Genomic DNA, 21,531 nt, shown 5'->3' on the forward strand with positions numbered 1-21,531 from the left:
TCCCACATATTGTGGAAGTTCTCCTCTGGGTTGAGTGTTCTTCTTCGGCACATGTGGAGGTCCTGGGTTGACATTTGAAGCAACGGTGACCACCAGAGCAAAGACTGAACTAGCTTTTGGTTGTGAGGCCATAATGAAGGGATGAAGGTAATGGCTAATGAAATAAACAGGTTTGAAGGAACATAGCACCGTTCGCCCCACGGTGGGCACCAAATTGTTTTGGTCAAAAATTGACAAAGGTGATTTTACAACCAAATTAGTAGAATGGGACCAGGTGCTTATAAAATCAGCTTGAACATAGAGATTTGTTGCGAGGAAAAACTCGTTATCCTGAGGATAACAAGAAAAATCCCCGGGTGGTGAAAACTATCACCACCAGTTTATTAATAACGAAAATCGGTTACAAGTGTGGAGCTAAAACTCGATCATGATTACAGGGAATGCGAGTATTAGTAAGTCTCGTGTGTGTTAAATTAGGGTTATTAATACCAGTTTATAGCTCTATTTATAACAAAATGAGTCTAACAATATTGCCTATAATTTAGGAAACAAGAGACTGGATCCAATTGGTTGTTAATTCTTTAATTAAACACGTTTTCCTTATCGGCCACGTTCTATTAACAGCAAGTTCGAATCTTCAGCTAATTTTGATAAGTCCTTTGACCTGGTAAACAAGAAAAATAGCGAACAACTTGTTATTTATATAACATATCTAATATACCTGTCACCTTGGAGGATACCATTTCCTTGAGTTATCCTGAACGTGCAGCATTCTAAGGATACCGAAAATCCGAGCCCTAACAGGCTACACTATGAAAGTTTTCGCCTCTTCGAATGAAAGTGGGATTGTTACTTTGTCCCGGCTTGATGCTTCTTAAATCATTGATCATTCCCTGTTCGAATTTGGAGATAAGGCTAGGTTTGAAGGTATGTTCCTTCTTCTGGTCCAAGTGTAAAACTGATCTGTCATCACTCTGGCTTTCTTCTTCGCAAGAAATAGGGATTTCAAAATCACCAATTCTTATTTTCTTCAGATTGTTTTGCATCGCCATCTTCTTCCTTTTTCAATTTTAATAGACTGCTTCGCTTCTTGATAGAAGAACGTATAAACAGAACCAAGGGCTTTGATACCAATTGTTGGATATCAAGAAGCCTTAGAACATAGGTTTAATTAAGAGAGGGAATGAAAGATTACTGAAGATGAAAGTATGATTGAATAGTGATTAACAATAAACAAAATATGCAGATTGCATATGAACATACAGAAGATTTTCAACACAACGAACTGATTTATTCCAGACTCGTTAAATCATATTTATACACAGTAATTCTAAACGTCATGACGTCTGATCAGACGGTTAAATAACCATAACCCTAATTTGGCACCGTTACATATATACAACTTAACATAATTGACCCCTGTTCTTTTGACTTAACTAATAATACAACAAATACATAATTACATAACAGACCCTTTTATAATTAATTTCAACACTCCCCACATAATTATGAAAGCGGGACGGGTCTTATTTTCTTTATGCTTAGAGTCTTCCTCTTTTTACCCGGACAGCAGCTGGCCCGTTCTTGCCTTCATTTTCTTAAACATGGATCTTCCTTCCTTGTAGCACATCATAGCTCCAATCTAAGGTCTCCAAATAGAGTTGATATAATGTCTTGATTTCTACCTCCATGTCAATGTCAAAACCCATATTGACGATCACTTGTTTCCATGAATTTCTAATGGTAACCTTTTTATATACTCCTTGTAGTTGTATAAACATAAATAAGTTGAAGAGGTCGACTTCCTTCCCATTGCTTAAATAAAGGGGAATGGGTCGGTTGAAATGTGATATCGAATAAATATTATGATACCAGATTAATAAGTCATAGAAGTTTTCTCTAAAACTATCTTTGAATCTCTCGATCAATGAATGAATCTGCAACATGTCCCGGAACTTCATACAATCGTCATACGATAATATATTTAGAGAATAAAACACTTCTTCTTCTTCACTATCTTGGTATGCCATCAAGTCTAGTGCCTCAAAATAATTCTCTAAAACAGCTTCCCTTTGTTTTAAGTTTGTTCCTTCAATTGAGCCTGACCCGTCTGGGTCTTCAAGTATTTCATTACTTGCTGTTTCTTCAAGGTGCATATCACCGGCCCTTTCTTCATTCAATTTTTTAATATAGCACTTACTTCCAACTAGGGTAACCTCATACCCTTGTTCTTTAAGTTGATCCAAACTTAATAATTTTCTATCCATGCTGAGCTCATAATAAACATTAGGAACGAATTCCTCTTTCCCATGGATATCAATTTTAACAATGCCACCTCCATAAATGAACATACAAATATGTTCATCCACTTTAGTTTCCACCCCAAATGATTTCTTAAAGCTCGTAAAGAATAATCTGTTTCCTGTCATATGATTATTTAAGCATGTGTTTACAAACCAAACTTTGTCCCATGTTTGAAAATAAGTTCCAATAACCATGTATTCGTTAGTTGACGAGAACATGGAACTGTTGCAATTTTTGTTAGGCATTCATATGAAAAGTGTCCAACATCTTTACAAATATGACACATAATGAAAAACTTTTCTTTGAAAATTCTTGTTCGTCTTTAACCTTCTCCTTTTGTTTCTTCATGGATACCCTGAATTTTCTTCTTGCCTTCTTTGCTTGTTTCTTTGTTAGTCTTCTACCATCTTTATACAACAATATATCATCTCCTATGGTTAGCCTTTTATTTACTTTTGTAATCTCCAAGTTAACATATGAGTCTGCATCATTTTTCCGTGTTGCGATTGTCATGCCATCATCATGAATTCCATGACCTTTTCCATGACCTTCATCTTTTCCATATTCAACCATTCCTCGGTTGGAACTATGGACTGTCCCTTGTCCATCAATACAAGAATTTTCTTCAAACCTTGTCTGGTCCGCTACACTATGAAAGTTTTCGCCTCTTCGAATGAAAGTGGGATTGTTCCTTTGTCCCGGCTTGATGCTTCTTAAATCATTGATCATTCCCTGTTCGAATTTGGAGATAAGGCTGGGTTTGAAGGTATGTTCCTTCTTCTGGTCCGAGTATAAAACTGATCTGCCATCACTCTGGCTTTCTTCTTCGCAAGAAATAGGGATTTCAAAATCACCAATTCTTATTTTCTTCAGATTTTTTTCATCGCCATCTTCTTCCTTTTTCAATTTTAATTGACTGCCTTGCTTTTTGATAGAGGATCGTATAAACAGAACGAAGGGCTCTGATACCAATTGTTGGATATCAAGAAGCCTTAGAACATAGGTTTAATTGAGAGTGGGAATGAAAGATTACTGAAGATGAAAGTATGATTGAATAGTGATTAACAATAAACAAAATATGCAGATTGCATATGAACATAAAGAAGATTTTCAACACAACTAACTGATTTATTCCAGACTTGTTCAATCATATTTATACACAATAAATCTAAACGTCGTGACGTATGATCATACGGTTAAATAACTGTAACCCTAATTTGGCACCGTTACATAAATACAACTTAACATAATTGACCCATGTTCTTTTGACTTAACTAATAATACAACAAATACATAATTACATAATAGACCCGTTTATAATTAATTTCATCAAGGCTTATGTAACTATGCATGTGCTTTGGATCTTTGTAGTACAATTTATATGAACCGGAAAGGTAGGTATTAAGTAATTAATATCATTCACATTCGAAATCTTTATAATATTTTTCACTCTGAAATTTCAAGTATTTATTTATTTCTTTTCTCGAAAAACTGTGTCTTGATCTTCAAAATTTGAAAATTTAAAATTAGTGAATTAACTATATATTCATATATATCTTTAAAATTTAAAAATACATTTCGGTTTAACTCAAATGTTACCGTTTAAACCGTAAATTTCACAAAACTATATTAATAAATATATTTGGCACGTGAATAGTGACTAACAAGACAAAAAATATAAGTTTTTAAATTTGCATCATTATTCATGGGACTCGAACCTCAACATCATGATAAGGAGGGACACCATATTATTACACACCTATATAGATAGGACGAGAACTTTTGGGATGGCATATATGCTCATGGGGCTTTGTTCCACTTTTGCGTATTTATGGGCAACCATCCCTATGCATATGAAACGCGCCATGGCGATATGTACTTTATGTGAACAAAAGAGATGATGCCAACATTATTAAAAAGCAAAGAACGGATGCAAAATGGAGCATAACTTTATGCAAGGTGATTACTTCTTCCAGAAATACATGTTATGATTTCTTGAACATAAAATATACTTGGTATTCATAAGTTGAAGGGTGATAATAGTGGTAATAATAATAATATTACCCTAATCTATTAAAAACATGTATATTCAGCCCGCCATCAATGTGAAGATTAAGCATTGTTTTGTACTTTGCAGGTTTGCTTTCATCACTTGGCTTGAATATGAAGCAGCCTAACAAAATGGAGGCAAATATCTTCATCTGCCTATATGCGAATTCTCGACCCAAACAAATTCTTTGCCCCGCCTGTATTCTCAATATCATACAAAAAATACATGTCAAGTCCTTACCTCAGAGGAATGCATCTGACCCCCACCCCCCCCCCCCCCCCCCCCCCAAGCCAAAAAAAAAAAAGAGCCTCCATATATGTGTTTCACTCTAATGAAATTGCATGTATTGTACTAACCTGAAAAGCTGTAAATTTAAAGGGGCTTTGTGGCTGGAAGTAACCATACTGATCAAGCCATCTTTTTGGTTTGAAATCATGTGCATCATCACCCCATATGAACTTCATTCTTCCCATTGCATACGGTTGATATGCTACCATATCTCCTTCCTTCACATCATAACCATCAGGTAGAACATCATCTGCGAAGCATATTTTTGCATCCTGCATTGTTGGTAATTTGAGCATTTCATCCTTAATTGTGAAAGGCCTTTTCAAGTCGAATTATAAAAGTTTGCTATGTATTTGAGTAGGAATACCACTGGAAGTACAAGAAAAAGTCTGAGAGTTTCTGTTAAAGCTGCGTGAAGATACTGCATCTTTTCAAGGGCTTCTTCACTCACACTGTTTGCAAACTCTTCAACATTTGTGACATCATGCATCGTGTGTGTTTCTTTTCTTATTTCTTTTGCAACCTTTTCTTGAATCTCAGGATGCTTGCAAAGCATGTAAATGAACCAAGTCATAGCAGTAGACGTAGAGTCTTTTCCGGCTATTATGAAGTTTAGTATTATGTCTCGCAGGTATTTTGAATCTGTGTTGTTGAGTTGGACAAATCTTGATAGAATGTATTCCTTCTTCACCTGTAGGTTTGGTATTTCAAGTGTCAAAATGATATATTTTGAAATTATGATCAAACTCGTTGCTTTCCAAGTTTAAATTAACAAAAAAAATTGTGTTACATACTAATTCTAACCTTTTGAGTATAAATTTTTGGAATTTGTAATCGGTTTATCCCAATTATCAAAGTCTCCCCATAACATGAAAGAATTGTTATCAGTTATGAAGTTGTATTTAGTTTTTGTGACAACAAGAGTCAAACTTTACCATCTTATTATCAAGTCCTAGCTTTGAAAACATACAACTCCAAACTTTATTATAATCAAGGAAAATAACTCAAAATCTCAATCGCAGTAAAATCCTATAAGTTTTGAGAATGTACTCAACATTAGCTGGATCAGATGTATAAACCTCATTGCGAAAAGGAGTAATCAATCTATAAGTTTTGTATTTTGTGGCAAGATCAGTCATGTAATCATGCAATCTGTGGAAATTAATAAGCTGGTTAAGCATGGTCCCTGCAATTGGATGATGCTTCTTTGTTTTCGTCCCGGCAGGTTGTTGTTGTTGATGAATGCATACATAGAGGACAAGAACAACAAGAGCTGTGGCTATGATTACTGGTTGGTAGAGTGTGTTTGATAGAAAATCCATGTGTATAGGTTCTTTGTAATACAATTTAGAGTGGAAATACGAAAACCGTTATATAAATCGAAGTTAGGTATTTAACGGAGAGACCCACGCCTTTTAAATATTAAATCTCTTGAACCTTTATGTGCCTTTACTTATAATCAGTGATCTGTAGTTAAAATATGACAAATAAATAAAACAAGAGTAATGCATGAAACAAGAAAAACAACTTACCATATTCCAAATGTTGCAACATTGTGTTCTACAAAATTGTGTTTAGTCGCCATGCAAATAATCTGCGATCTGCATTTAGTAAAGTGACAAATGAATGAAACATGAACAGTAAGCAACAACTAGAATTCAAATCACTATTCTCCAAATGCGATAGCATTGTGTTCTACAAAATAATATAATAAAAGGAAAAGGTTATAATATCTTTTTAAGTTTTAACGAATGAAATCTCAAATCGTCTATGTTAATAAAAAAATGACCAATAGCTAACTCGGAAACAACCAAGGCAGCATATAATGCACATGAAAGTGATATAGCATCAGTTATGTGTGGAGAAGATTGCAAAGAAAATTAATTACATATTTGATAAACGTAATGGCCAGTTATCTCACCTTATCTACCAAATATGGAGTATTATACAGTAACAATGCAAAAGTGCTAATACACTTTCATTTTGGTCAACAAATAAATTACTGTTTAAATCTCGGCAAAATCTATCACGAACACATGCATGCATGTTCTTGGTTGTGCAATTCAATTAAAATGGTACACTTCCAATTACATGTATGGATTATATTCTTAAATATGTATAAGCTATAGATGTCATAATTCAAGTGTAGAATCATATCTTACACATGTGAGCATAATGTCACGAGGTTGTATTTCGAGGCCCTGTGTGGCATCTTTTCCTAGGGCAAGCCATTATGTCATAAGGTCATTGGTTTTGTCCCATCATGGATTCATCAGAAGAGCGGCCACAACTCTGGACCAATGTTACATTCATGACTAAACACATCTAGGCACATGCATTTTACAAATCACTAAAGTTATCTCTTATGAGAAGCACGATCGACCAGAAAGTGAACCCAAGTGTTCAACCACAAAACACGCAAATACGATCATAAACATTTGGTATGTCGCATTCTCCCTCGACCATAGCCATACACGTCCTGCTCAACAACTATATATTTATATCTATCTTGTTTTTCTATTTAACGAAAGTGCTAATTAAAGAGTGCAAACCTTCATCGATCAATTTGAAAAATATGTAAATCAAGGAAAACTATTTTTCCATGACAAAAGAAAACATTTAATTCAAGATACTTAGATACAAATAAAGATATAAAGACGGTGAAAACAACAAAACACTCATCAACATTTTCATCAAGAAACGTTATTTCTAGAAATATGAAGAAAATAAACATCAAAAGGCCTTTCGAGGAGCCAAAACAAGAAACAACATAAAAGCTAGCTAGGAAAATTGTCTTTCCATATCACCATATGGTAGGCACGTATAAAAAGTATCTTAGTTTTTGTGACTCCTTATATCTTCACAATACACAATATCTTAATTTTTATAGTTGCATTGCTTCTCGGGCCAGCCCATATGCATAGTGAACCAAAGTTAGGGCTTTGGGCCCCTTTTTAAGGCCACATTTACTTTTAAAAGTTTTTAAACCGTGTTTCAGCAAATAGATGTTTTAGTGTAATGGTAGAAGGCTGAACTTTTAATTATGTAGGCCAAGGATCAACTCTAACTGAAGGATATAATTCAACAGCCCAAAGTTCCAAATAAAAATTCAATTTTTTCAAGTGTTTCAGTTAGATTTTTTTTATTTTCCCCAAATTCATTAAATTCTATTTATTACTTCAAATACTTGTTTATCTTAAAACAAAAGTTTAATTCAATAATTTCAAGTGTATGTGTATGTTTCTATTTGTAGCTAAAATTGCTTTCGTGTTTATAAAAGTTACGCTCTAACATTATATTAGTTAAGATGCTCATTTTTTTCTTAGTATTAGAATGATATATGTACATTATAATTGTTAATGCCCGTGATGAAAGTGTCCAATGTTCGGTGTTGTTTATCAAATGTATTTTTGATATCTCCAATGAAGTTACTTTCATGTTGCGTTTCAACAATTTTTTCTGGTTTCTTTTTAAAAATCAAATCTAATATCTTCATACACTAGCTTATTTTATAAGATAAAAGTTGGGATTGTTGCACTTATGTAGGGAGTTGAGCTAAGTTTGTAACTACTTGATCTTTCTTAGTCAAAAAAAACTATCACACGTGACAGTTTTATGATCCGTTACATTGCCTGTCTAGTCTAGCTATACATTTGTTTTATTTTTCATGATAAGGCCCGCAATCTTTAGTTTGCTTTAGGCCCTCAAAAAGCTTGGGCCAACCCTGATTGCTTCTATGATTCAAGTAGTTCAATAGTAATTGAGGCTTGTTGAAAGTGGCCTGTCAAAGCTATAATTGGGGTAATATATACGAGTATTCTATATATAATTACTCATTCAGTTCTTACAACATCATTGTTCATAGAAATATAAAATGTTTGCTAGACGCCATGACATCTATGCATTACGTACACACGATTTTATTTCATATAAGCATTTAATATGCTTTGTATAACGTATGATATGTGCAAGGGTATTGCCTTTCAATATCAAGAGTTGGGTAGTCCGGACCTAGGAGAAACATAAATGTTCAATGGACCATCGAGTTGAATATTGAGTGTGGTTCTGTACTTTGGATCTTCGTTTGCGTTAACTTAAATACGAAGCAACCTAACAATATAGAAGAGAAGATCTTCATCTGCCTATATGCGAATTCTCGACCCAAACAAGTTCGTGGTCCAGCCTGCATATGAGCAAGCAAAATAGAAAAGGTTAGCAGTATCAAGGTCTATGTAAGGTATATGTTAACATCATTCAATAAGTGTAATATGTTACTCTAGAAGAACTTTTAGCCTTTAATATAAATGAAGAAAGGTTGGCTGCAATAATGATAAAATTAGTTACAAAAATATAATCAAACCTGAAAAGCCGTAAATTTGAAAGGGCTCTCTAAACGGAAGCAACCATTGTGATCGAGCCATCGTTCTGGTTTGAAGTCATGTGCATCATCACCCCATATGAACTTCATCCTCCCCATCGCGTATGGCATGTAAGCTATCATATCTCCTTTCTTCACAATACAACCATCGGGTAGAACGTCATCCGAAAAGCATGTCTTTGGATCCTACATAACAAATTCATACTCAAACATAAATGTCACCATTCAAGATATGTTTAAACTTAACAAGATTGCAAACCAGAGGTAATGCGGGATAAAGTCTTATTGTTTCTGCCAAAGTTGCTTGAAGATATTGCATCTTCTCGAGTGCTTCCTCACTCACACGATCTTCAAAATCCGCAACGCTTGTGATCGCTTCTTTCATGTTTGTTGCTTCTTTGATATCTTTTGCAACCTTATCTTGAACTTGAGGATGTTTGCAAGGCATGTAAATGAGCCAAGTCATAGTAGTCGCGATAGGATCTTTACCAGCAAGTACATAGTTCATTATTATATCTCGAAAGTACTTTGGATCTCTATTTTCCATCTGCATAAACCTTGATAGAATATCTTCTTTCGCGTCCTAAAATCCGTAAATCATGTGTCACTTGATTTAAATACGAACATTTGATACGCATATATAAATATTTTGGCCTATTGCTATATTAAGTTTTAAGCTTACCAAAGACTTATAATTTTTCATGTTTTGACTCTTGATCCGGATCACCTTATAAACAAAATCATCAACCACTTTCAGATTTTTCTTTAGCCTTGCTTCCGATCCAATATTCAAATACTTCTTGATCTTCCACGACATGTCAACTAATCGTTGGTACGTCAATTCATTTGAATCGTCGAATGCATGGCTAAATCTAACACCTTCTTCGTTTGAACCACTCAAGTTGTCAAGATCAATGCCGAAAGCAACTTTAAATATTGAATCCGCCGTTGCTTTCATGAACAAGTCCTATATATATGCATATCAAGAAGGTTATGTTATGCTTTAAAGCCAATAATCAATAGTGTAATCATATAGTTGTTAATTAGTGATAAAAAAAACAATGACTTTACATTTATATCAACTACTTGGTTGCTATTTGCTGCTTCTGAAAATATGCTACTGACTTTTATTGCATTATTTCTGAAGGTTACACCGCTAAAGTCTCTCAAAACTTTCGTTGAGAATTCGTGGCTCGATAACTTCCTCTGTTCTCACCATTTATCCCCATCAACTGTGAATATACCGTCACCGAGAAAATCTACTAGCCAGTTGTGGACATATGGTCCCTAAATTTGCAAAATTGTAATTTTTCAAATAAACTTAGTAAGTGTAACTAGCATAGCAATATCTCCAAACATAAAGCCATGTACTGGAATGTTTAGCATGTGCATTTATAAGGGACAGATTACTCAAATAATCGACTAGTGCATTGACCTATGAGAATGTGTAAAAAGAGTGAAGAAACAGGTGAATAACTAAAAAAATAACCAACACAAAATCTCTTTTTAATATTAATTGTTTTTTTTTTAAATTTAAATTGGTCTATTTATTATTTATTATTTTATTTTAACTAAAGTGTTGTATGTTGATTAATATTTCGGTTATGGACTTTATTTCATTTATGTATCTAGTTAATATGTCGGTTATTTTAAGTTTTTAACCGAGTTTAATATGTAGTCTAGTAGAATAATAAATATAAATAAATCAAGTCTCAATTGTAATGTTTTGAACAAATTTTGATATATATAGAAATAATTTCTCTCATTTGAGTTTTCTCTGAACGTTTGATAGAACAAATTTAGAATTTTATGTCATGTCAACATCGATATCACAAAGCGATGAAACCCCTTTAGATTTAACATAGAGAAAATGTCAAATAAATTTAAAAGATTTAAACTGGGATTCACTTATAGGAAAACGGGTCTTAAGAACAATAAACATTAAATCTTGTTTTGTACAAAGCAAATGAATTCTTTTATAGTTAAAACTTAAAAGACTTCAAATTTTTATTTTTTAATACAACACGGTCTTTATTGAAAAAAATATATATTACACTAAGAGAGTGAAATTTTCAAATATGTAACAGAACTCAGTTTTTATAAGACACAGTTTTAGGTTACCAGTTTTCTTAACGGTGTTTGTTAAACCATGTAAAAAATTCATTTGATCTACTACCTTGCCATAATTTTCGAAATTGGTCTTGAGGATATACTCCACAACTACAGGATCGGTTGTATAAATCTCACGATGTAAAGGGCTAATCATTCTGAAAGTTTTGTATTTTGCTGCGATGTCGGTCATGTAATGATGCAATCCCTTGAAGTTAAAGAGCATATTAAACACCGTCCCTCCAATCGGGTGATAGCTCTTTGTTTGCGATTGACTGTAGATGTAAAAGAAGATAAGAATAAGTAGAACAAATGTTATGTTGGTTAAACTTAGAAGAAAATCCATGGAAAATGCAATTTTAGAAATGAAGCTAGGGATGTGTTGGTTTGATATAATGGATGGATGAATAGCAAGCTCGTTGCATCGTTCCTTTTATAGTGATTATTGTGGCTATAAGTAGAGCTAATTAATTCGTTATGCGTGTTAATTTGAAGTTTATAATAACTAAGACGTGTTTGGATGCTTGTTTTTGAAATAAATATCATAGGTTAGATTTACATAATGGGGTTTGGTCTAGTAGCATCAAAGTCGCATCGGGAAACCATTCACATGGAAGTTTGTGTCGCACGCCAATTGATTCGCATAGGATGCGAATTATTTTCCGGCAAACCATTCGCACGGGGTGTGAATATTGTGGGGCAAACCATTCGCACGGGATTCAAATATTTACCGGCAACCCATTCGCACGAGGTGCGAATTCTTTCTTGCAAAACAGATCTGGATTTTACATTGGTTTGCAACTCGAGTCGTTATGGGTCCATCTGGGTTTGGATCTGGTTCAGTTTGGTCGTGCCTCGGGTTTCTGGTTCCGCCTGAACTCCAGCCAACGGAGAGTGCTCAACAAACATACAGACAGGGTATAGGCTGACGGTTCATTTCGGGTTCGATGGTTTGAGCCTCAACACTGCAGATCTAGTTCGGGTATGTTTAAACAGTCGGGTTTCGTCTGCTGAACTGTTTGGGGTTAGGGTCTCGAGGAAACCCGTAACACCATATTATCGTTATTCTTTGTATTTTTGCCAAATCTCATGTTTTTGTTATTATTAATAGATTTGATGGAACTCGTTTATCTCGGATCGTTTATGCCGGTTTGACTCGGCTTATTTGGTAATAATAATAACGAGAAAATGAATCGAAATGAATATAATGCTTAACTTCTTTTGTGTGATTAATTAGATCTCGGATAACTTGAATGGATGAGACTGGATTTGGAATGTTGGTGTACAAGAGGTTATTTGTGTGTGTACGGGTGTGATAATGATTGGGAGAATGATGATGGAATGATGAGGATAAGGATGATGTAGGGTTTTTAAGGTTTAAAAAGGCAAAGCCCAAAGGCTTTTAGGCCCATAATTATGTTCAAGTCCACTAACTTCTCTACCTTATTCTTTCCTCTTATTATTTAATTAGATTAAATACGTAACACGACATTTAATTAATGGAGGCTCTATTTTATTTATTTAATAACTCTTAAAAATAAGGACGTTACAAGTCTTCCCTCCTTAAAAAGGTTTCGTCCCTGAAACCTGCTTAATCCTTGTAAAAATGAGCGCTTCTTGTATTCACTACCTTTCTTGAACCATCTTAGCTTCCTAGATTACCGGTTTATCCTTCTTACTGTCGGCCTTGCAGTCACTGAGTGGTGCTTATGAGTGTTAGCTATTCAAGGTAGCTTGCCCATGAAGCCCTTGATGATATGCTTGTTGTCCAAACTTAACAAGTCTCATCACTTCTCTTTAAGAGGCATTGTATTATACTATTCTAACGCTACCGTTTACTTTAAATTCTAAGGTCACGTATCACATGACTACCATTCACAAGGTCCCATTCATATCATAATTTAATCCATAATCATCACATTCAATCATAAGTCTAAAATTTAAACTCAAATAGTAAGCACGAGATCTTTATAGTCATACATAACCTAATATTTAAACAAAATAACTCGTTCTTCTTGAGTGCTCCTTCCTCCAGCTTCCTTTTTTGACAGGGAACTCTAAGTCTGCAACTTCTTTCCTACTTCTCCCCCTCTTGCTTTAGGCTTCTTAAATTCATAAGCCTTGTGTCCAGCATCCCCACAATTGAAACACATGTTGTCCTTCTTACATTTCCATGAGAAGTACCCCATCTTTTTGCATCTGTAACATGCTTTCGACCCCAACCGACACTCACCATCATGAGCCTTTCCACACTTGTGACAAACATCAGTACCAGCAACCCACTTGAACTCACCACCATGTATCTTATCACAAGTCTTGTGTTGGGTCGTTTAGCAAGAGCAATCCACTCCTCTTTCTTCTCCACAGTTCTTGTACGGCCCTTGGTAGACTATTCCCGTTGAAGATTCTTTATTGTGGCGGCTACTACTCGAGTAATGGCAGCTTGAATAACAAGGTTGATCTGATACTCTTCTTCACGTACAGTCATGCTTTTCTCTTCACTAGACTCAGTGATCGGTTCTTCAGAGGGTAATTGGTTAATGTGTGGCCTACCATGACGTCCCGTGCGCCCTCCTCTCTCAGCAGTCTTCTTAGCACCAGCCATTCGAATTGTAAAGGAAAAACACAAACATCGTCACGTGAGGAACTATTTAGTACAAGGATAGTAAGGCTGCAGGTAATAACAGTGGCCAGGTGGGGATTAGCTGCTCAAGTTACTATCCATGTCCTATATACTTCCTTTCGTGAGTCTACTTGTGCTCGGTTCTACTTAGAGCAGTTAGAGAATCAAACATTCAAATATAAACAAGCAATCCTATCACTAACAATTCATATAACTTTCCTTACTTATCCCTACGTTACACGTAAGAAAATTCATGTATTAAGCTTGCCTGAGTGACACATGGCATTCTCTGGCTGGCATCTTCTTTCTTTCTTCCTGTAAGTTCCATTCTTTGTTCGAGTCTAAGCATGTAGGATGCTTATTCTCTCGAACTTATGCTCTGATACCAACTAGAATGGGACCAGGTGCTTATAAAATCAGCTTGAACATAGAGATTTGTTGCGAGGAAAAAATCGTTATCCAGAGGATAACAAGAAAAAACCCCGGGTGGTGAAAACTATCACCACCAGTTTATTAATAACGAAAATCGGTTACAAGTGTGGAGCTAAAACTCGATCATGATTACAGGGAATGCGAGTATTAGTAAGTCTCGTGTGTCTAAAGTATGTGTTAAATTAGGGTTATTAATACCAGTTTATAGCTCTATTTATAACAAAATGAGTCTAACAATATTGCCTATAATTTAGGAAACAAGAGACTGGATCCAATTGGCTGTTAATTCTTTAATTAAACACGTTTTCCTTATCGGCCACGTTCTATTAACAGCAAGTTCGAATCTTCAGCTAATTTTGATAAGTCCTTTGACCTGGTAAACAAGAAAAATAGCGAACAACATGTTATTTATATAACATATCTAATATACCTGTCACCTTGGAGGATACCATTTCCTTGAGTTATCCTGAACGTGCAGCATGCTAAGGATACCGAAAATCCGAGCCCTAACAGGCTACACTATGAAAGTTTTCGCCTCTTCGAATGAAAGTGGGATTTTTACTTTGTCCCGGATTGATGCTTCTTAAATCATTGATCATTCCCTGTTCGAATTTGGAGATAAGGCTGGGTTTGAAGGTATGTTCCTTCTTCTGGTCCGAGTGTAAAACTGATCTGTTATCACTCTGGCTTTCTTCTTCGCAAGAAATAGGGATTTCAAAATCACCAATTCTTATTTTCTTCAGATTGTTTTGCATCGCCATCTTCTTCCTTTTTCAATTTTAATAGACTGCTTCGCTTCTTGATAGAAGAACGTATAAACAGAACCAAGGGCTTTGATACCAATTGTTGGATATCAAGAAGCCTTAGAACATAGGTTTAATTAAGAGAGGGAATGAAAGATTACTGAAGATGAAAGTATGATTGAATAGTGATTAACAATAAACAAAATATGCAGATTGCATATGAACATACAGAAGATTTTCAACAGAACGAACTGATTTATTCCAGACTCGTTAAATCATATTTATACACAATAATTCTAAACGTCATGACGTCTGATCAGACGGCTATATAACTGTAACCCTAATTTGGCACCGTTACATATATACAACTTAACATAATTGACCCCTGTTCTTTTGACTTAACTAATAATACAACAAATACATAATTACATAACAGACCCTTTTATAATTAATTTCAACACTCCCCACATAATTATGAAAGCGGGACGGGTCTTATTTTCTTTATGCTTAGAGTCTTCCTCTTTTTACCCGGACAGCAGCTGCCCCGTTCTTGCCTTCATTTTCTTAAACATGGATCTTCCTTCCTTGTAGCACATCATAGCTCCAATCTAAGGTCTCCAAATAGAGTTGATATAATGTCTTGATTTCTACCTCCATGTCAATGTCAAAACCCATATTGACGATCACTTGTTTCCATGAATTTCTAATGGTAACTTTTTTATATACTCCTTGTAGTTGTATAAACATAAATAAGTCGAAGAGGTCGACTTCCTTCCCATTGCTTAAATAAAGGGGAATGGGTCGGTTGAAATGTGATATCGAATAAATATTATGATACCAGATTAATAAGTCATAGAAGTTTTCTCCAAAACTATCTTTGAATCTCTCGATCAATGAATGAATCTGCAACATGTCCCGGAACTTCATACAATCGTCAAACGATAATATATTTAGAGAATAAAACACTTCTTCTTCTTCACTATCTTGGTATGCCATCAAGTCTAGTGCCTCAAAATAATTCTCTAAAACAGCTTCCCTTTGTTTTAAGTTTGTTCCTTCAATTGAGCCTGACCCGTCTGGGTCTTCAAGTATTTCATTACTTGCTGTTTCTTCAAGGTGCATATCACCGGCCCTTTCTTCATTCAATTTTTTAATGTGGCACTTACTTCCAACTAGGGTAACCTCATACCCTTGTTCTTTAAGTTGATCCAAACTTAATAATTTTCTATCCATGCTGAGCTCATAATAAACATTAGTAACGAATTCCTCTTTCCCATGGATATCAATTTTAACAATGCCACCTCCATAAATGAACATACAAATATGTTCATCCACTTTAGTTTCCACCCCAAATGATTTCTTAAAGCTCGTAAAGAATAATCTGTTTCCTGTCATATGATTATTAAGCATGTGTTTACAAACCAAACTTTGTCCCATGTTTGAAAATAAGTTCCAATAACCATGTGTTCGTTAGTTGACGAGAACATGGAACTGTTGCAATTTTTGTTAGGCATTCATATGAAAAGTGTCCAACATCTTTACAAATATGACACATAATGAAAAACTTTTCTTTTGAAAATTCTTGTTCGTCTTTAACCTTCTCCTTTTGTTTCTTCATGGATACCCTGAATTTTCTTCTTGCCTTCTTTGCTTGTTTTTTTGTTAGTCTTCTACCATCTTTATACAACAATATATCATCTTCTATGGTTAGCCTTTTATTAACTTTTGTAATCTCCAAGTTAACATATGAGTCTGCATCATTTTTCCGTGTTGCGATTGTCATGCCATCATCATGAATTCCATGACCTTTTCCATGACCTTCATCTTTTCCATCTTCAACCATTCCTCGGTTGGAACTATGGACTGTCCCTTGTCCATCAATACAAGAATTTTCTTCAAACCTTGTCTGGTCCGCTACACTATGAAAGTTTTCGCCTCTTCGAATGAAAGTGGGATTGTTCCTTTGTCCCGGCTTGATGCTTCTTAAATCATTGATCATTCCCTGTTCGAATTTGGAGATAAGGCTGGGTTTGAAGGTATGTTCCTTCTTCTGGTCCGAGTATAAAACTGATCTGCCATCACTCTGGCTTTCTTCTTCGCAAGAAATAGGGATTTCAAAATCACCAATTCTTATTTTCTTCAGATTTTTTTCATCGCCATCTTCTTCCTTTTTCAATTTTAATTGACTGCCTTGCTTTTTGATAGAGGATCGTATAAACAGAACGAAGGGCTCTGATACCAATTGTTGGATATCAAGAAGCCTTAGAACATAGGTTTAATTGAGAGTGGGAATGAAAGATTACTGAAGATGAAAGTATGATTGAATAGTGATTAACAATAAACAAAATATGCAGATTGCATATGAACATAAAGAAGATTTTCAACACAACTAACTGATTTATTCCAGACTTGTTCAATCATATTTATACACAATAAATCTAAACGTCGTGACGTATGATCATACGGTTAAATAACTGTAACCCTAATTTGGCACCGTTACATAAATACAACTTAACATAATTGACCCATGTTCTTTTGACTTAACTAATAATACAACAAATACATAATTACATAATAGACCCGTTTATAATTAATTTCATCAAGGCTTATGTAACTATGCATGTGCTTTGGATCTTTGTAGTACAATTTATATGAACCGGAAAGGTAGGTATTAAGTAATTAATATCATTCACATTCGAAATCTTTATAATATTTTTCACTCTGAAATTTCAAGTATTTATTTATTTCTTTTCTCGAAAAACTGTGTCTTGATCTTCAAAATTTGAAAATTTAAAATTAGTGAATTAACTATATATTCATATATATCTTTAAAATTTAAAAATACATTTCGGTTTAACTCAAATGTTACCGTTTAAACCGTAAATTTCACAAAACTATATTAATAAATATATTTGGCACGTGAATAGTGACTAACAAGACAAAAAATATAAGTTTTTAAATTTGCATCATTATTCATGGGACTCGAACCTCAACATCATGATAAGGAGGGACACCATATTATTACACACCTATATAGATAGGACGAGAACTTTTGGGATGGCATATATGCTCATGGGGCTTTGTTCCACTTTTGCGTATTTATGGGCAACCATCCCTATGCATATGAAACGCGCCATGGCGATATGTACTTTATGTGAACAAAAGAGATGATGCCAACATTATTAAAAAGCAAAGAACGGATGCAAAATGGAGCATAACTTTATGCAAGGTGATTACTTCTTCCAGAAATACATGTTATGATTTCTTGAACATAAAATATACTTGGTATTCATAAGTTGAAGGGTGATAATAGTGGTAATAATAATAATATTACCCTAATCTATTAAAAACATGTATATTCAGCCCGCCATCAATGTGAAGATTAAGCATTGTTTTGTACTTTGCAGGTTTGCTTTCATCACTTGGCTTGAATATGAAGCAGCCTAACAAAATGGAGGCAAATATCTTCATCTGCCTATATGCGAATTCTCGACCCAAACAAATTCTTTGCCCCGCCTGTATTCTCAATATCATACAAAAAATACATGTCAAGTCCTTACCTCAGAGGAATGCATCTGACCCCCCCACCCCCCCCCCCCCCCCAAGCCAAAAAAAAAAAGAGCCTCCATATATGTGTTTCACTCTAATGAAATTGCATGTATTGTACTAACCTGAAAAGCTGTAAATTTAAAGGGGCTTTGTGGCTGGAAGTAACCATACTGATCAAGCCATCTTTTTGGTTTGAAATCATGTGCATCATCACCCCATATGAACTTCATTCTTCCCATTGCATACGGTTGATATGCTACCATATCTCCTTCCTTCACATCATAACCATCAGGTAGAACATCATCTGCGAAGCATATTTTTGCATCCTGCATTGTTGGTAATTTGAGCATTTCATCCTTAATTGTGAAAGGCCTTTTCAAGTCGAATTATAAAAGTTTGCTATGTATTTGAGTAGGAATACCACTGGAAGTACAAGAAAAAGTCTGAGAGTTTCTGTTAAAGCTGCGTGAAGATACTGCATCTCTTCAAGGGCTTCTTCACTCACACTGTTTGCAAACTCTTCAACATTTGTGACATCATGCATCGTGTGTGTTTCTTTTCTTATTTCTTTTGCAACCTTTTCTTGAATCTCAGGATGCTTGCAAAGCATGTAAATGAACCAAGTCATAGCAGTAGACGTAGAGTCTTTTCCGGCTATTATGAAGTTTAGTATTATGTCTCGCAGGTATTTTGAATCTGTGTTGTTGAGTTGGACAAATCTTGATAGAATGTATTCCTTCTTCACCTGTAGGTTTGGTATTTCAAGTGTCAAAATGATATATTTTGAAATTATGATCAAACTCGTTGCTTTCCAAGTTTAAATTAACAAAAAAAATTGTGTTACATACTAATTCTAACCTTTTGAGTATAAATTTTTGGAATTTGTAATCGGTTTATCCCAATTATCAAAGTCTCCCCATAACATGAAAGAATTGTTATCAGTTATGAAGTTGTATTTAGTTTTTGTGACAACAAGAGTCAAACTTTACCATCTTATTATCAAGTCCTAGCTTTGAAAACATACAACTCCAAACTTTATTATAATCAAGGAAAATAACTCAAAATCTCAATCGCAGTAAAATCCTATACACAACCGTGAACTTGGTTATTTATATATAGTTGAACCTAACTTGGCTGACAAGAAACAGTTACATAAAACTAGCCCAAAAACCAACTTATCTAGACTACAAGCCAGGATCAAAGAGTTTCACTGTATAGCTTTAACTTCTAAATGTTTTTAATCAACCAGTGTTAATAGGTATCTCTTGGCACAATAGATTTAGATCTTGGCGCAACAAATTTCAGTTTGACGTTATAGATTCATTGTTCCGTGCCATATGAAAATTTATTGCGCCATATAGCTATCGGCTACACCATGCCAAAATTTGTTGTCTTGCCATAGCTAGGTGTCCTAGGTGGAAGACTTTGGTTGGCTAAAACATTTTTTAACAAAAAAATAATAATAATAATAAATGATATTTTCATAAAAGGAAATATTTAAGGGTATTTGTCAATGCCATCAGTCAAAATGGATATTTTGGTGACGCTCCCTAATATTAAACAATCAAGAGAATCCATTGTCCGGTCTACGTCGTCCATAGTGTATTTTTAATACTAAAAGTGTCTTAAATCATGTTATTAATTAAATAATATATTATTTTGGCGATCACGTTTGACACACTAGTTATTTTTATAAAACTATAAAATTTAACCAACCCTGCCCACGATGACCCATGTCAAAAATTGCGTTTTTTTTATCCACTATTCAACCCATCTATAATCTATTTCGTCACCTATCGAAGAGAGTATCTGCTTACTGAAAACTTATCTTGTCCGTTATACATTTGCTGAGTCTTGGTGTGGATCAGCTTATAAACAAACTCGTCAACCACTTTGACATTTTCCTTCAACTTTGCTTCCGATCCTACATTAAAATATCTCTTGATTTTCCATGTTATGTCAACATAGCGTTTGAGCGTTAATGCACTTGCATCATCAAAAGCATTACTAAATCTAACAACTTCATCACTTGAACCACACATGCTTTCTAGATCAGTTCCAAAAGCAATTTTGATTATTGATTCCAATGTTGTTTTAATGAGCAACTCCTGTATGCGACGAGTATATCAATAAAAGAAAAAATTAGCTTGTTAATGTTATGTAGTTGGGTGATCTAATGTTGTCGAGTGCAAGGAACTTACATTTATATCGACATTTTGATTACTATTAGCTGACTCAAACAATATGCTTGCAAGTTTTACGACATTTTTTCTAAGATTACACTACTAAAATCCCTCAAGACTTCTGTTGAAAACTCATAGCTTGAGACCTTCCTTTGTTCTCTCCATTTGTCCCCATCAACCGCGAATATTCCACCACCCATAAGATCTTTAAGGATCTCATGGTTATACGTTCCCTAAAAAAATCACATTGAAGTAACAGGTTTCAAAAACCATAGCTAATCATATTCGAAAAATGTAATCCGGTTAGCGCACCAACCTTGATATAATTTTCAAAATTGGTTTTGAGAATGTACTCAACATTAGCTGGATCAGATGTATAAATCTCATTGCGAAAAGGAGTAATCAATCTATAAGTTTTGTATTTTGTGGCAAGATCAGTCATGTAATCATGCAATCTGTGGAAATTAATAAGCTGGTTAAGCATGGTCCCTGCAATTGGATGATGCTTCTTTGTTTTCGTCCCGGCAGGTTGCTGTTGTTGATGAATGCATACATAGAGGACAAGAACAACAAGAGCTGTGGCTATGATTACTGGTTGGTAGAGTGTGTTTGATAGAAAATCCATGTGTATAGGTTCTTTGTAATACAATTTAGAGTGGAAATACGAAAACCGTTATATAAATCGAAGTTAGGTATTTAACGGAGAGACCCACGCCTTTTAAATATTAAATCTCTTGAACCTTTATGTGCCTTTACTTATAATCAGTGATCTGTAGTTAAAATATGACAAATAAATAAAACAAGAGTAATGCATGAAACAAGAAAAACAACTTACCATATTCCAAATGTTGCAACATTGTGTTCTACAAAAT

At 34.6% G+C, this 21,531-nt stretch overlaps 1 protein-coding gene and 2 pseudogenes across 1 annotated transcript; all 3 read right to left on the bottom strand.

Moving 5' to 3' along the window:
• Positions 1–4,193: 4,193 nt before the first annotated feature.
• Positions 4,194–6,196, bottom strand: LOC143562278 (cytochrome P450 704C1-like). Its single transcript, XM_077050128.1, has 4 exons — positions 6,175–6,196; positions 5,010–5,395; positions 4,711–4,914; positions 4,194–4,550 (listed from the first exon to the last, which is right to left on the bottom strand). The coding sequence occupies exons 1-4, from the start codon at positions 6,194–6,196 to the stop codon at positions 4,365–4,367; spliced, it is 798 nt and encodes a 265-aa protein (XP_076906243.1). The 3' UTR covers positions 4,194–4,364.
• Positions 6,197–8,631: 2,435 nt separating this feature from the next.
• Positions 8,632–11,475, bottom strand: LOC143562279 (cytochrome P450 704C1-like; annotated as a pseudogene).
• A 6,611-nt stretch (positions 11,476–18,086) lies between these two features.
• Positions 18,087–21,284, bottom strand: LOC143562263 (cytochrome P450 704C1-like; annotated as a pseudogene).
• Between the last annotated feature and the right edge of the window lie 247 nt (positions 21,285–21,531).

The sequence above is a fragment of the Bidens hawaiensis genome, unplaced genomic scaffold (assembly GCF_021521415.1).
Source record: "Bidens hawaiensis isolate Kalapana, Puna unplaced genomic scaffold, B.hawaiensis_p1.1 tig00020922_1, whole genome shotgun sequence".
Lineage (NCBI taxonomy): Eukaryota > Viridiplantae > Streptophyta > Magnoliopsida > Asterales > Asteraceae > Bidens > Bidens hawaiensis.

Coding starts and splice junctions, on each gene's coding strand:
- LOC143562278 (XM_077050128.1), bottom strand. CDS start 6,196: ATGTTGCAACATTTGGAATATG. Junction 4,915..5,009: donor TTTTTCTTGTACTTCCAGTG/GTATTCCTACTC, acceptor CCAACAATGCAG/GATGCAAAAATATGCTTCGC. Junction 4,551..4,710: donor TTAAATTTACAGCTTTTCAG/GTTAGTACAATA, acceptor TTGAGAATACAG/GCGGGGCAAAGAATTTGTTT.